Here is a 12,945-nt window from a genome sequence, read left to right on the forward strand (position 1 = left end):
TCTTGTGCAGATGTTGTACAGGGATACACAGATGCACAGATGTTGTGCAGGGATGCACAGATGTGCAGATGTTGTGCAGCGATGTACAGATGTGCGGGTGTTGTGCAGGGATGTAAAGATGTGCGGGTGTTGTGCAGAGATGTACAGATGTGCGGGTGTTGTACAGGGATGTACAGATGTGCAGGTGTTGTACAGGGATGCACAGATGTGTGGGTATTGTACAGGGATGCACAGACATGTGTATGTTATGCAGGGATGCACAGATGTGCGGGTGTTGTACAGGGATGCACAGATATGAGGATGCTATGCAGGGATGCACAGATGTGCTGGTGTTGTGCAGGGATGCACAGATGTGTGGGTGTTGTTCAAGGATGCACAGATGTGTGGGTATTGTACAGGGATGCACAGATGTGCAGGTGTTGTACAGGGATGCACAGATATGCGGGTGTTGTGCAGGAATGTACAGGTGTATGGATGTTATGCAGGGATGCACAGATGTGTGGGTGTTGTTGAGGGATGCACAGATGTGTGGGTGTTGTACAGGGATGCACAGATGTGCAGGTGTTGTACAGGGATGCACAGATATGTGGGTGTTGTGCAGGGATGCACAGATGTGCTGGTGTGTTGTGCAGGGATGCACAGATGTGTGGGTGTTGTGCAGGGATTCTCAGCTGTTGTGAGTTCATGAATGAGTGGTCCTGGCATGTCTGTAAGAATGTGTTTTCCTCCAGTCTCCCCTGACCTCTGGCTCTTTCAATCTTTCTGCCCTTCTCTTCTACAGTGGTCCCTGAACCTCAGCGAGAGGGTGATATGGATGTCCCATTTGTGTTGTTCTGGGGTCAGGACACCTCTGACCAACATCTTGGGTTTAGGTATCCCATATCTGGCACTGGGCTTTTTATTTGGCAAACTATAGTTCCTGAGAGGAGCATTATCCCCTATGTAGGGTAACTCCAATTAAACTCTTTTATATGAAAATATAAATAGTATCTTTATAAAGGAGAAACTCCTAAGTAATGGCAGCCAAATCAAACAATTAGAAAAGTAAAATCTCCTTTTAAATTGGGAATCTCACTATTATTCTCTTGAAAGTTGCAAACCGTAACTTTTATTTGTCTGACTCTTCCCTGGGTGGTTTGGGTTTCTGGCAGGAAGCCTCCAAGTCACACAACTGCGCTTAGCTCGTTTCTGCTGAGGTTGGAGGTTAATCTTCATCCCTTGTTCAGGGTACTTTGGTATTAGAGGTAACTTACGCTTGCTTCCTCCTCAGTAGACTTCATGGGACACAAGCTAGCAGGCATGTCAGTTTAAAGCAATAGTCAAGGCCAGAATTTGGCTTCAGGTCAGAGAGGCTTAGTCCAAGACCTAGGCTGGTCCTTAGTCGTGAGGCCATAGTGACTTATTTTCTTCTTTCTGATGTAATATAAACAAGGACAGTAGTGCAGATCTCAGAAGAAAGTGGTCAGGGTTAAATGAAGAAGCGATAATAGGAACCAGCCATCCCCACTTTGGAATGAGGAAGCCCGGGCTTAGGAAAGGTCGTTTACTATAATTATTTGGCTTATCTGGATATTGTAGAGTAAGAGTGTTGGGACTGGGAGACAGATACAAGGAGAATAAGTGAAGGGAGAGAACATTCCAGAGACAAAATGGATACTCGAATAATAAAACCCTGTGTAAGTCATGAGGCGGTCAGTTCTTGGGATGACCTGGCTGAAGGGACACTGGTCTAGCAGTTAGATGGGGGTCTGGTGTTAGGGTCTTCACTCCAGTCCCCTTGCCGAGAGAACAGGGATCACCTTCACCCCCTTTCCTTCCTATGAAAGGTAGACCAGGCTGTCCTTCGGCTTGGTAAGCAGAATCCAGTTTGTATCCTACATCATCATATGATATAGAAACTACATTAGCAATGTGACAAAGACCTCAATTACACGATTAAAGAGCAAACAATACTTATAGGGCTATTATTAGTGTGGAAGAATTTCAAATCCTATTGGACCACTTGGAATCATAGATAATAGCAAGAAGGGCAGTTAGCAATTAACACGCAGTGTTGGGAGCAGCAGGGGCAGGGGGATGATGCAGAAGAGGAGAGGGGGCAGAGGCGATGAGCTTTGAACAGTCACTAATTTTCTCTCTGTATAACTTTAAAAGGTGGGGCCAGATAGAAACTGGTCTTAAACAGTCTCTGTTATGTTTTTAAAAACATAACAAAGCTCAGTAGTTCACTTTCCTGAGCTTTGTGAATATTTAACATGACTGGATTAACACAATTATTATTCTACTTAAAATAGTTCTTGTGGTGGGTGCCGGAGTGATAGCATAAACAATCAAACAAAACAAAACCCCTGAGATGTTTATGAAGATTTGACTTTCGTGTTACTTTCTTCATCAGAATTGTGCTTTTTACTTAAGGTTTGAGTTTTTAAAAAAATGCTTATGAAGACAAGTCTGGCAGTTTAGGTCTGTAATCCTAGCTCTTCGGGAGGCTTACAGCAGAAAGATCGAAAGTTAAAGCCTGACCGTTGCGGTGGGAGTTCGAGGCCAGGACCAGCAACACCACAAGGGGGAGTGAAAAGACATCAGGGGACAGAGCACGGCAGGGGAATCGTGGGACACTTTTCTAGAACGGGCAGCGTCCTAGTCCAGTCTCCAGAGCCACAAGCAACACACAGAACCTGAAGTGCTTGGGAAACTATTACAGCCCTGTTTTAAAAAGAAAAGACACAATGGGAAGTTGGCGGGTGGTCTCCACCATCCCTATGGCTCCATGCCTCACGTTAAGTTTTGGATTAGAAGGCGGATACCGTATATAAAGCAGTGTGGTATGTGGTTAGTGTGCCCTTCTATGGGTCAGTTCAGAGCAACTGAAACGGATTCGGGTTTCATGTGGAATACAGTTGTCAAGTGTAACCCGCGTGGCGCTCATTGAAATCATTGCTCTTGTGTGTTTCAGGGCCGGCTTGATTCTCTCACAGAAGTGGACGACTCTGGGCAGTTAACGATCAAATGCTCTCAAAATTACTTATCTCTGGATTGTGGCATTACTGCGTTTGAACTGTCCGACTACAGTCCAAGTGAGGATCTGCTTGGTGGCCTGGGTGATATAACCACTAGCCAGACCAAAGCCAAACCTTTTGACTCCTGGAGCTATAGTGAGATGGAAAAGGAGTTCCCGGAGCTCATCCGAAGTGTTGGGTTGCTCACAGTGGCCACTGACCCTGTCCCTTCTGACTGTGAGGCGGCCAACGAGGAGTCACCTCAAGTGTCTCTTTCAGAAGAGAGCAAAGGTGGGCAGGAGGAACACAGTGCTTTGGCAGCTGGGGAGCAACCGGAAACAACATCTGGGATGCCTTCCTTAGGGGACGCCCTGACAAACGCTGCTGAACACCCTTCAGAGACGGCAAAGCAAGACCCTAGCTCCTCCCCACAGCTCGGCGCAAAGAAAAACCAGCCTGCTCCTTGTGAAACTACAACACCCAAGAGATCCATCCGCGATTGCTTTAATTATAACGAGGACTCTCCCACACAGCCCACATTGCCCAAAAGAGGGCTTTTTCTGAAAGAAACTCGTGCGAGTGAGCGGAAGGGCAGTGACGGCAGGAGGCAGATGGTGGATCTGAAGCCAGAGCTGAGCAGAAGCACTCCTTCCCTGGTGGACCCCCTGGACAGATCCAAGCTCTGTTTAGTGTTACAGTCTTCCTACCCCAGCAGCTCCTCTGCGGCCAGCCAGTCCTATGAATGTTTGCACAAGGTGGGGATTGGCAATATTGAAAGCCTAGTCAGAAGTCACATCAAAGAGATGTCTTCCAGCTTGGGAAGGCTTACTGACTGCCACATAGAGAAATGTCGGCTGAAAAAGCCCCACAAGACCTCGGCGGAGGGGCCCCAGTGCCGAACACCTAAACGAGGAACTGGTTCGGGAAAGCAAGCCGAAATCACCAGGGGCTCAGCAGTGCCGAGCACGGTGCCTTCTGGGGCTCCTAAAGACGCAGTGAGACCAGAAACGGATTCGGCGTCCGCATCCTCAGATGAGCGGCGCCATCAGAGAAACTGGAGCGGGCACTCGCCAGGGCCGTCGAAGGCTTCCAGCTCACACCCTTGCAGTCACAGCAGCGAGTCCTCTGTTGGCTCAGACAACATCACATCTCTGTCTCCAGTTCCTCTTCTTTCACAGAGTGAAAGCCGAAAAGATGGCTCCCCTGCTCCGAGTGACATCACCCAGAACGGTCAGGGGGTGGAGGCCTGGTACGGCTCTGATGAATACCTGGCGTTGCCATCTCACCTGAAACAGACAGAGGTGTTGGCTCTGAAGCTGGAAAATCTCACCAAGCTTCTGCCTCCGAAACCCAGAGGGGAGGCCATCCAGAACATCGACGACTGGGAACTGTCGGAAATGAATTCCGATTCCGAAATCTATCCAACATACCACAGCCAGAAAACACACACAAGGCTAGGCCGGGTGTCCCCGAGCTCATCAAGTGACATAGCTTCTTCTCTCGGGGAGAGCATTGAATCTGGGCCCCTGAGTGACATTCTTTCCGACGAGGACTTATGTGTGCCCCTCTCCGGCGTGAGAAAATACGCGGATGAGAAATCAGAGAGGCCCTCGTCCTCAGAGAAGCATGAGAGGCATTCTGCTACAAAGTCAGCTTTAATCCAGAAACTAATGCAAGATATTCAACACCAAGACAACTATGAAGCCATATGGGAAAGGATAGAGGTAAGGTTAGATTTAATCCAGTCAAGTCTTGCCTGAGTTTTAGAAATGATGCTGGGGGAACATTCACCTCCCCCCTACTCCATTCTCAAATACGTTAACAGTTTTAAAATTGAACTTCATATTCGTTGTCAAAGAAAGACATGGAAAAGATAGGTGACCCCCACATTTTGACATTCTGTGCATCCCGAGGGCCTTGTCAGTGCAAGTCACCTCCTGCTGTAGAATCCTGTCGGTGCTGCTCACACTGAGCAAGGTCCCCGATGAATGGTGGACTCACACCATTGGTGGGAAACAGCTTCTAACAGTAGCTACACACACGGTCCTCCGGATGGATGTCACAGTTACCTTCAGCACTTTTAAATCTCTTTTCTTAGCCCTAGAATGGCTCACACTTCTCCAATAGCTCCCGTTGAAAAGACCAAGTATGTCCAACCTCCTGGCCGCCACTGGTATTTTTCCCACTCCTCTTCCTTTTTGGGGACCTCTGGATCATTTCTAAGCCATCTCTCACATGCGCTACTCAGGGGACATGGGAAAAGACATTTAATTTTGGGTAAATTTGTACTTTTGGAAGGAATTATTGGATGTGATAGAGCCTTTGAAGACAGACCTCAGAACTACACAATATAAGTTATGATTTTATTCTTTAAGAGACATCTAGACCAAAAGGATTCACTTTCTCTAGAACTCTGTTGGAAACAGATCCAGTTAATTTGATCATTATTTATTTTTTTCTTTGACGTATAAATGTCCATACCTTGCAAAATTTGTCCAGCACTTTATTGTGGGTAAAAATCTTCCAGGTACACTTTTAAACCCATTCCACCCATCATACAAAGAGCTCATGTGTGATCACTTCTCTTTATCGATGGAAACAGCTTGGTGAGCCTATGTTAGGTCTACAAGCTAAACTAGTTGGGTTGACAGTCATACCAACTGATGGACACTTTTGCTTGGAAAGCTAAGTTGCAAATCTGTATCTCTTGGTTCTTCAGCTGTTTTTTGTTTGTTTGTTTTGTTTTATTTTTTGTCTTTTTGTTTTTTTGAGACAGGGTTTCTCTGTGTAGTTTTGGTGCCTGTCCTGGATCTCGCTCTGTAGACTAGGCTGGCCTCGAACTCACAGAGATCCGCATGGCTCTGCCTCCCGAGTGCTGGGATTGAAGGCATGCACCACCACTGCCTGGCTCCTCAGCTGTTTTTACTGTTGCAGTGTGAGAGAGACTGGACTGTCTATCCTACAGGGAAATTTCAGTAGGGGAGGGGAACAAGTTTCAGCGCTATCCAGATTTCACAGAGACTATTCTGTAACCCCTGGGTCTACTCAGGCACCCCCTCATCGTTTTATGTATGTTCATTGATGAACATACCGTTCAAGGATCACTATAAGGCTAGGTACTGTTGAATGTCACATATGGACAGAATAATCTATAGAAAAAAAAGCCAAGCTCATAAAAATAAAATTAGCATAAATATATAATAGTAATGTTTTAAATAATTGTTACCTGAAGTATTTATGTGTCCAATCCTCATCACAATATTAACATTAATTACAAATGGGGTTAATTCATTCAGATAATATAGAAGAGGAGACTGGGACTGAGAGACACCAGGCAATTTTCTCCGGAGCCCACACTACTGACTATGTGTTCTTATGCCCCTCCCATATTTTAAGAGCAGTTATCCATATTGTTGCATGGGAATGCTGTACACAGTAGGTGGAGAAGATGTGTCACTGGAAATTCTCATGAAGTCCTAACCCTTGTGTAGAGCATTGAGTGGCATGCGGGATTTAGACCATAGAAGGACAGGAAGCATAAACTCAGCTGCAGGGCTCAGAACGAGGATGGACTTGGACATGAAGATGCGCACAGCGCTCAAAGCTATCCTAGCTGGAGAGTCTCTGATCAGAAAGTGGAAGTTTTCACACTAGACTAGCTAGACCTTGTTTCTGCAAGGCCCTGAAGACCACCCCAAAGCCATTAGGAGGAAGCAAGAGTAGGAAATGCAGCCCATAATAACTAGTGTCTTAACCTCTTATACTGTGTTTGGATCTGCGCTATGTGCGTTACAGGTCTTGCTCTCCTGATGGCCCAGGGGACAAGAATTACTTCAGAGTTTGCTCAGGATGTGGTAAAGAAACTTGCTCAGAGCAGTCAGTCCAAAGGTAGGACTTGTATGCAAAGCAGTGTATGTACCTGAGCAATGTATGCTGTGGCTTCCAGGCACCTTTCCGGAAGGTTTGATTAGCGATAAGAGAAACTATGGCACCTGTGGTGGTGACCAGTATGACGTCAATTTTAGGGGCTGCTGTGATGCAGAGTGGGAAGGGGTCCTGTCACAGAAGTGAAGGTGGCCTAGCAAACTAATTCTAGGTCTTGCTCAGCCACCAAAGCTTCTGGGGCCACTTCCCACTGCCACTCAGCTTTCCACCTGTCTCCTCTGAGCCTCACAAAGCAGAAAGCAGAAGGCATGTAAATGGCCCATTAATAGGAGGCACTGAGTAGACTGTGATCTGTGATCGGATTCCCCAGGAGAACTTCACCTGCATTTGGTACCTAGTATCTCAGGTTCCTCTGTGTCTTTATGTGTAAGACGAATTGCTAAACAGTCTTATTAATAAAAAAACCTGAAGCCAGAAAATTGGATGAAAATTGAGAGATCTGAGGAATAGAATAAGCCACAGTCACAAGTTCTTACCCTAGGAAAATCCTCAGCCCCAGAGAGAGCCACATATAAACCTTTCTGTGTTCTGCCATCTCACTTCCTCTCTCTGCCCAGCTACATCACTTCCTCTTCCTGCCCAACTCTATCACTTCCTGTCTGTCTGTACAGACCTCTAGACCTCTATGGTTAACTAGTGCTGGGATTAAAGGCGTGTGCCACCACACCTGGCTCTGTTCCCAGTGTGGCCTTGAACTCACAGAGATCCAGATGAAACTCTGCCTCCTGAATGTTAGGATTAAAGATATTTGTTACCATTGCCTGACTTCTATGTTTAATATAGTGGCTGGCTTTTTCCTCTGATCTCCAAGTGAGCTTTATTTATTAGAGCACAAATAAAATATCACCACATTGATGCCAATTTTATTAATAGGAAAATTTTCTTTTTAGTGTACTTTCTTTTCTTGCTTTTTTGAGACCCATTTTTTGTTTTGTTTATTTATCTTTCAGATTGTGACTTAATTATATTTCTCCCTGTCTGTCCCCTGCTCCAAACCCTTCCATACACCCCTTCCCACTCTCCCTCAATTCATAACCTCTTTTCTCACTGATTGTTGTTGATCCCAGTTTTACTCACTTGACAGTAGTTCTTTGTGTAAGGCTGAGGCCTCATGGGCTTTTCGCTGTCCATTTTTGAAACCCATTTTTTAACAGACAGTGTATTTACATGGTTGAAGAACACAGACATTAAAGAAATACCCATTATCTCTCCCTCCAGCCCAATACCCTGTCTTGGGTTCTGACCTGCCCTGAGGAAATTGTTATCTAGAGGCTTAGGTCCTTCAAGACATGCTTGTTCATACGGAAGCAAGAACAGACATATTTGTTAAGTAATATTTCAAAAACCTGGAATCAAGTTGCAACCTTTCCTTCTTTGCACACAGAAGCTCCTTTCTAGTTATTATTATTTCCTGCTCTTCACAGAAAGCTTGAGGGGATTTTTCTCAACCATGATTTACCAAGAATCTATGGGACAGACAAGTTGATGGATAGTTTCAGATTTGAGTGCCCACCACCCTGTGATCTTTCAACATTAAATTAAAAGTGAAAAGTTTAATCAAGCCACTTCAGCAGATTTTTTTCTGATAAATGCATGAAATAGAATAAAAATAATGAAGAGACATTAGTGAAGGAAGTGCCTAAAACACATGCTCTTTAACTTGGGTTTAAAAACTAGCCTAGCAGAAGGTCTGGACCTATGTGCTGTAACTAACATGAGTGTACACGTTCTAGCCTAAAGGGGATTCTAGCCCAAGCCTGGTTATTCCTTATGTTTAGTTTGTTGGTTTGCTATATTGTTCCATTTCTTCTTTGAAGTCCTGAGTAACTAGACCTGGGACCTCATACATACTACACTCTACCACTCAGTTATTCCCAGCCTGTTTGTAATGTTTTATGGGAACACGGTCATGCTTTTTTTTTGGGGGGGGGGGCGGTCTGTGGATGATTTTGCTCCGAGATGATAGACTTGAGGAATTGTGACAGAAAATACCATGAAAAGAATGAAGCATTTCCTCTCTGGCCCTTGGTGGAGCAATGCCCCTGACCTCTGCTCTTGACTGAAGAAGAAAGATGGAAAACCATTTCTGAATAGCATATGTTATGTGCCAGATTCTGCAGTAGATCTTTTATTTAATTTATATAATGGCCCTATGGAACACCTGTCCCTTTATATAATGGCCCTATGGAACACCTGTGCCATTATATAATGACCCTATGGAACACCTGTCCCATTATCCATTATAGAACGACCCTATGCAACACCTGTCCCATTATATAATGACCCTATGGAACACCTGCCCCATTTTGCAGACGACAAATCCAAGGACCAAGTGCAAATGATGCCAACTGTGAGGGCCTGAGGTCACAGGGCTGCTGACTGTAAGGGCCTGAGGTCACAGGGCTGCTAACTGTGAGGGCCTGAGGTCACAGGGCTGCTAACTGTGAGGGCTTGAGGTCACAGTGTTGGTTAAGTGGTGGTGCTCATGGCTGGCCGCTGCCCACGGCAGCCATGCTGCCAGTGGGGGGGGAGAGATAGGGAGGGAGAGAGGGAGAGAGCAGAAAGAGAAGAGGGGGAAAAGGGCGCACAGAGGGCCCTCTCGCTTTTTAGGCTGGGACGCCGTCGCAGGCAGGTGACCTACTTAAGGACAGAATCCTTACACACAGGGCTGCTAACTGTAAGGGCCTAAAGTCACAGGGCTGTAAGGTCACAGAGCTGCTAACTATAAGGGCCTAAGGTCACAGAGCTGCTAACTGTGAGGGCCTAAGGTCACAGGGCTGCTAACTATAAAGGCTGGAATCCAGTTTAGATGCTAGGTAAAGGGACTTAGTTTTGTTTGTGAGGTAAAGTTAAATGCCAAGGATTTCAGATAACAATCACATGTATAGGTTTTTAGTCTTTAGTAAGCCCACAGAAGCACTCCTGGGTTAGTAAATGGACAGTGGGTGCTTTTCATAATGACTGTGTGGAAAATAGCCTTTTATCTGAAGTGGGAAATTCTTGGGTCTATTGTAATAGCTGAATAATTCCCAGGAGGGCTACAGAATGGAACACTAGGTGGTACCACCCTACTGAAGATGTCCAGATAAGCGTTCTCTGAGAAGCAGTACAAGGTCTGCTTCTCACATCCTGGGGCTCTGGCTCCGGATAACACTGTCCTGGAAAATGCACCCTTCAGTTCGAGTCAATGACACCAAACTGATAGACGCATGCATGTGTTCAGTAGGTCCATTTCTCCACACACATACAAATGTCTTCAAACACCAGATTATGGTATCTGGGCTATAGTTAAATGGCTCAGCTGTTGTTATAGCTTGTTCTGGAAGGCAACTATAAACCAGTTTTAAGAACTTCGCTGCCAGCTGGGGATGCCGTTGCTCATAAATTATCTTGGGTTCAGTGCCATGAATACTAGTTCAGCGCTTGCTCTTTGTAACTGGGCTGTATAAGATTGTTGTCATGTCTGCACAAAGGCCGCTGTCCCTGTTCTCACAGATGGAGCTGGGAAGCGGCGGGTTGCGTGTGTTGTGAATGTAGGAAGGTGGATTAAGGTGGCACCAGTTTGAACAATGGTTTTCCCACAGTAAAGTGGGTACAGGCAGGCCCCATCTTTCCAAACTTCATTTTGGTTGTGTGCTGAGACATCCATGACAGCACCGTGATGGCGGCAGCAATCATAACACAATCATTTTGTTTCTCTCCTTTCTGTTTTCCCTTTGTTGTGGTTACCGGAAACCACATAACAAAACTTGCCCTTTTAACCATTTGAGATACACAATTCGGCAGTGCTGGGTGAAGCAGCTCTTCAGAGCTGTTTCCTCCTGTAAACCTGAAACTCTAGACCAGTGGTTCTCAGTCTTCCTAACGCTGGGACCTTTCTATACAGTTCCTCATGTTGTGGAGACCCCCAACCATAAAATTATTTCATTACTACTTCATAACTATCATTTTTCTGTTGCATGAATCATAATGTAAATATCTATGTTTTCTGATGGTCTTAGAAAACCCCTGTGAGAGGATTGTTCAACCCCAAAGGGGTCTTGACCCACAGGTTGAGATCAATTGCTCTATGCCTTTAAACAACCCTGTTCCTTCTGGGTCCCTTCCTGTGATTTTAAGTACTCTGGCCACATCATCTACATGGAACGATCTATGTCTATCGTTTTCGTGTGTGACTGACTTAATTCACTTAGCACAAGTCCAGGTTTTGTTCGTATTGCCCACGCATATAAGTCCCACAGTTTGAAACACAGTTGCATCTCCTTGTTTATAGAAAGATGTAGTGACATATGTAACCGTTCATCAGATGCTAGCCATCCAGATTTTTCCTCTGCCTTTGATTAGCGTCTTTCATTGTCTTTGTGACCAGATACCGACAAAGCAGCTTGAGAGAAGGGAATTCATTTGTTTTAGCATGTAGTTAAGTGTGACACAGGCCATGATCGCAGGCAAGGCATGGCAGCGGGCAGCTTTGTGACCGGGGCTCCCTTTCACCTCTCAGCAGAAGAGGGAGCAGACTGGAAGCTGGATGTGTGGGATCCTCTTCAAAGTCCACCCCCAGACACTCCTTTCCTGCAGCAAGCCTCTACCTCCTTAAAGTTCCACAACCAAAGCAGCCACCAGCTGGCGACCATGTTCAAGTACGTGAGCCTCTGGGGGCCATTTCACATGCAAACACTGACAGCAATCCATGGGTCCTCATGTTAGTGAGAACACTCTTAGGTGTTGGTGGCCATCTCTAGTAAGAAGGCACAGGGGCATGCTAGCCCTGGGTTCTGCTCCTCACTGCTGTCCTGTTCGGTGTGTGCCATTGTCTTATGCTAGCTTCTTTCTCCCACAGTTCCAGCGTCCCTTGTGTGTCTCTCTGTATTCGCTCTCTTCTTTCCATCCTTTCTCTCATTCCTGCCTCTTTACTCTTCTGGACCCAGTGATAACTCCAGCTTCTGAGAAAGAAAACGTGAGAGGTAACCAGCTTTCTTCTCTGGATGGGGAAGTTTCATACATTACTTCTGCTCAGATGGTCCAGATCACAAGGGCTTCTGGAAAGGAACCTGTGTGTTATTATTACCGGGAAAGGAAACGTCTTGCTGTAGCTGCTGTTTAGAACAGCTTATTAAAAGGAGGGGGCTCTAAAGTTAGAAGGAGGGCTGGAGAGATGGCTCAGAAGTTAAGAGCACTGGCTGCTTTTCCAGAAATCCTGAGTTCAATTCCCAGCAACCACATGGTGGCTAACAACCATCTATAATGAGATCTGGCGCCCTCTTCTGCTGTGCAGGCATACATGCAGACAGAACACTGTATACATAATAACTCAATAAATCTTTAAAAAAAAAAAAAGTTAGAAGGAAAGGGACCAGATAGGGAATTTGAATGCCAAATGTTTGCACAGCAAAGCAACAAAATCAATCTGTTTAATGAATGCATGAATAACTGAATGAATGATTACATTAAGTTTAAACTTCTTCTAGACTAGGGTTGCAAACTAAAATGACTCTGAGAGACCAGGTGGCTGATGTAAACAAGTCGTATAGGGTGTACAAATGAGGGATGGTGGACTGATTCAACCGGATGCTACACCACATGTCTACAGGCAGCATCCCTTAGTTTCAGATGACATTTGCATGGGAATGTGGCCTTGCATAGCAAGAAATTAAAAAAAAAAAAACTAGGAAACCTACATTTTATGTGACATCTCCCATTTTTTAAATTTGAATTTGAGCGGTTTTGAAACAGGACCCAACAAACACATTCCTAGGAAAGATTTGGCTTCAAGTCACTAATCTGCCATCTTTGACGGGAAATTGCTTAGGATTTTTGGCACATAGGATTGGTAGCTTCTAAACACTAATCTGGCCCTGGTTTGGGGGTATGCCTCTAAGCACACTGATTTTCAGCTGTGGCTGCTCATTATAAACACTGGAGGACATTCCCAACAGCCCAATGTCAGGCTCCACCCCGGAGCAATTAAGTCAGACTCTGTTGGTTCCTGCCATACAAACTG

General features: G+C 45.4%; 1 protein-coding gene across 1 annotated transcript in view; it reads left to right on the top strand.

Annotated features, from left to right (window-relative positions):
* Positions 1–12,945, top strand: part of Akap6 (A-kinase anchoring protein 6) — a 441,797-nt gene that overhangs the window by 187,414 nt on the left and 241,438 nt on the right. Inside the window, 1 exon segment of the mRNA XM_052738516.1 lies at positions 2,957–4,723. Coding sequence (XP_052594476.1) covers positions 2,957–4,723 — 1,767 coding nt within the window.

Source organism: Peromyscus californicus, unplaced genomic scaffold, assembly GCF_007827085.1.
Source record: "Peromyscus californicus insignis strain IS unplaced genomic scaffold, ASM782708v3 Scaffold_15__1_contigs__length_86483966, whole genome shotgun sequence".
Lineage (NCBI taxonomy): Eukaryota > Metazoa > Chordata > Mammalia > Rodentia > Cricetidae > Peromyscus > Peromyscus californicus.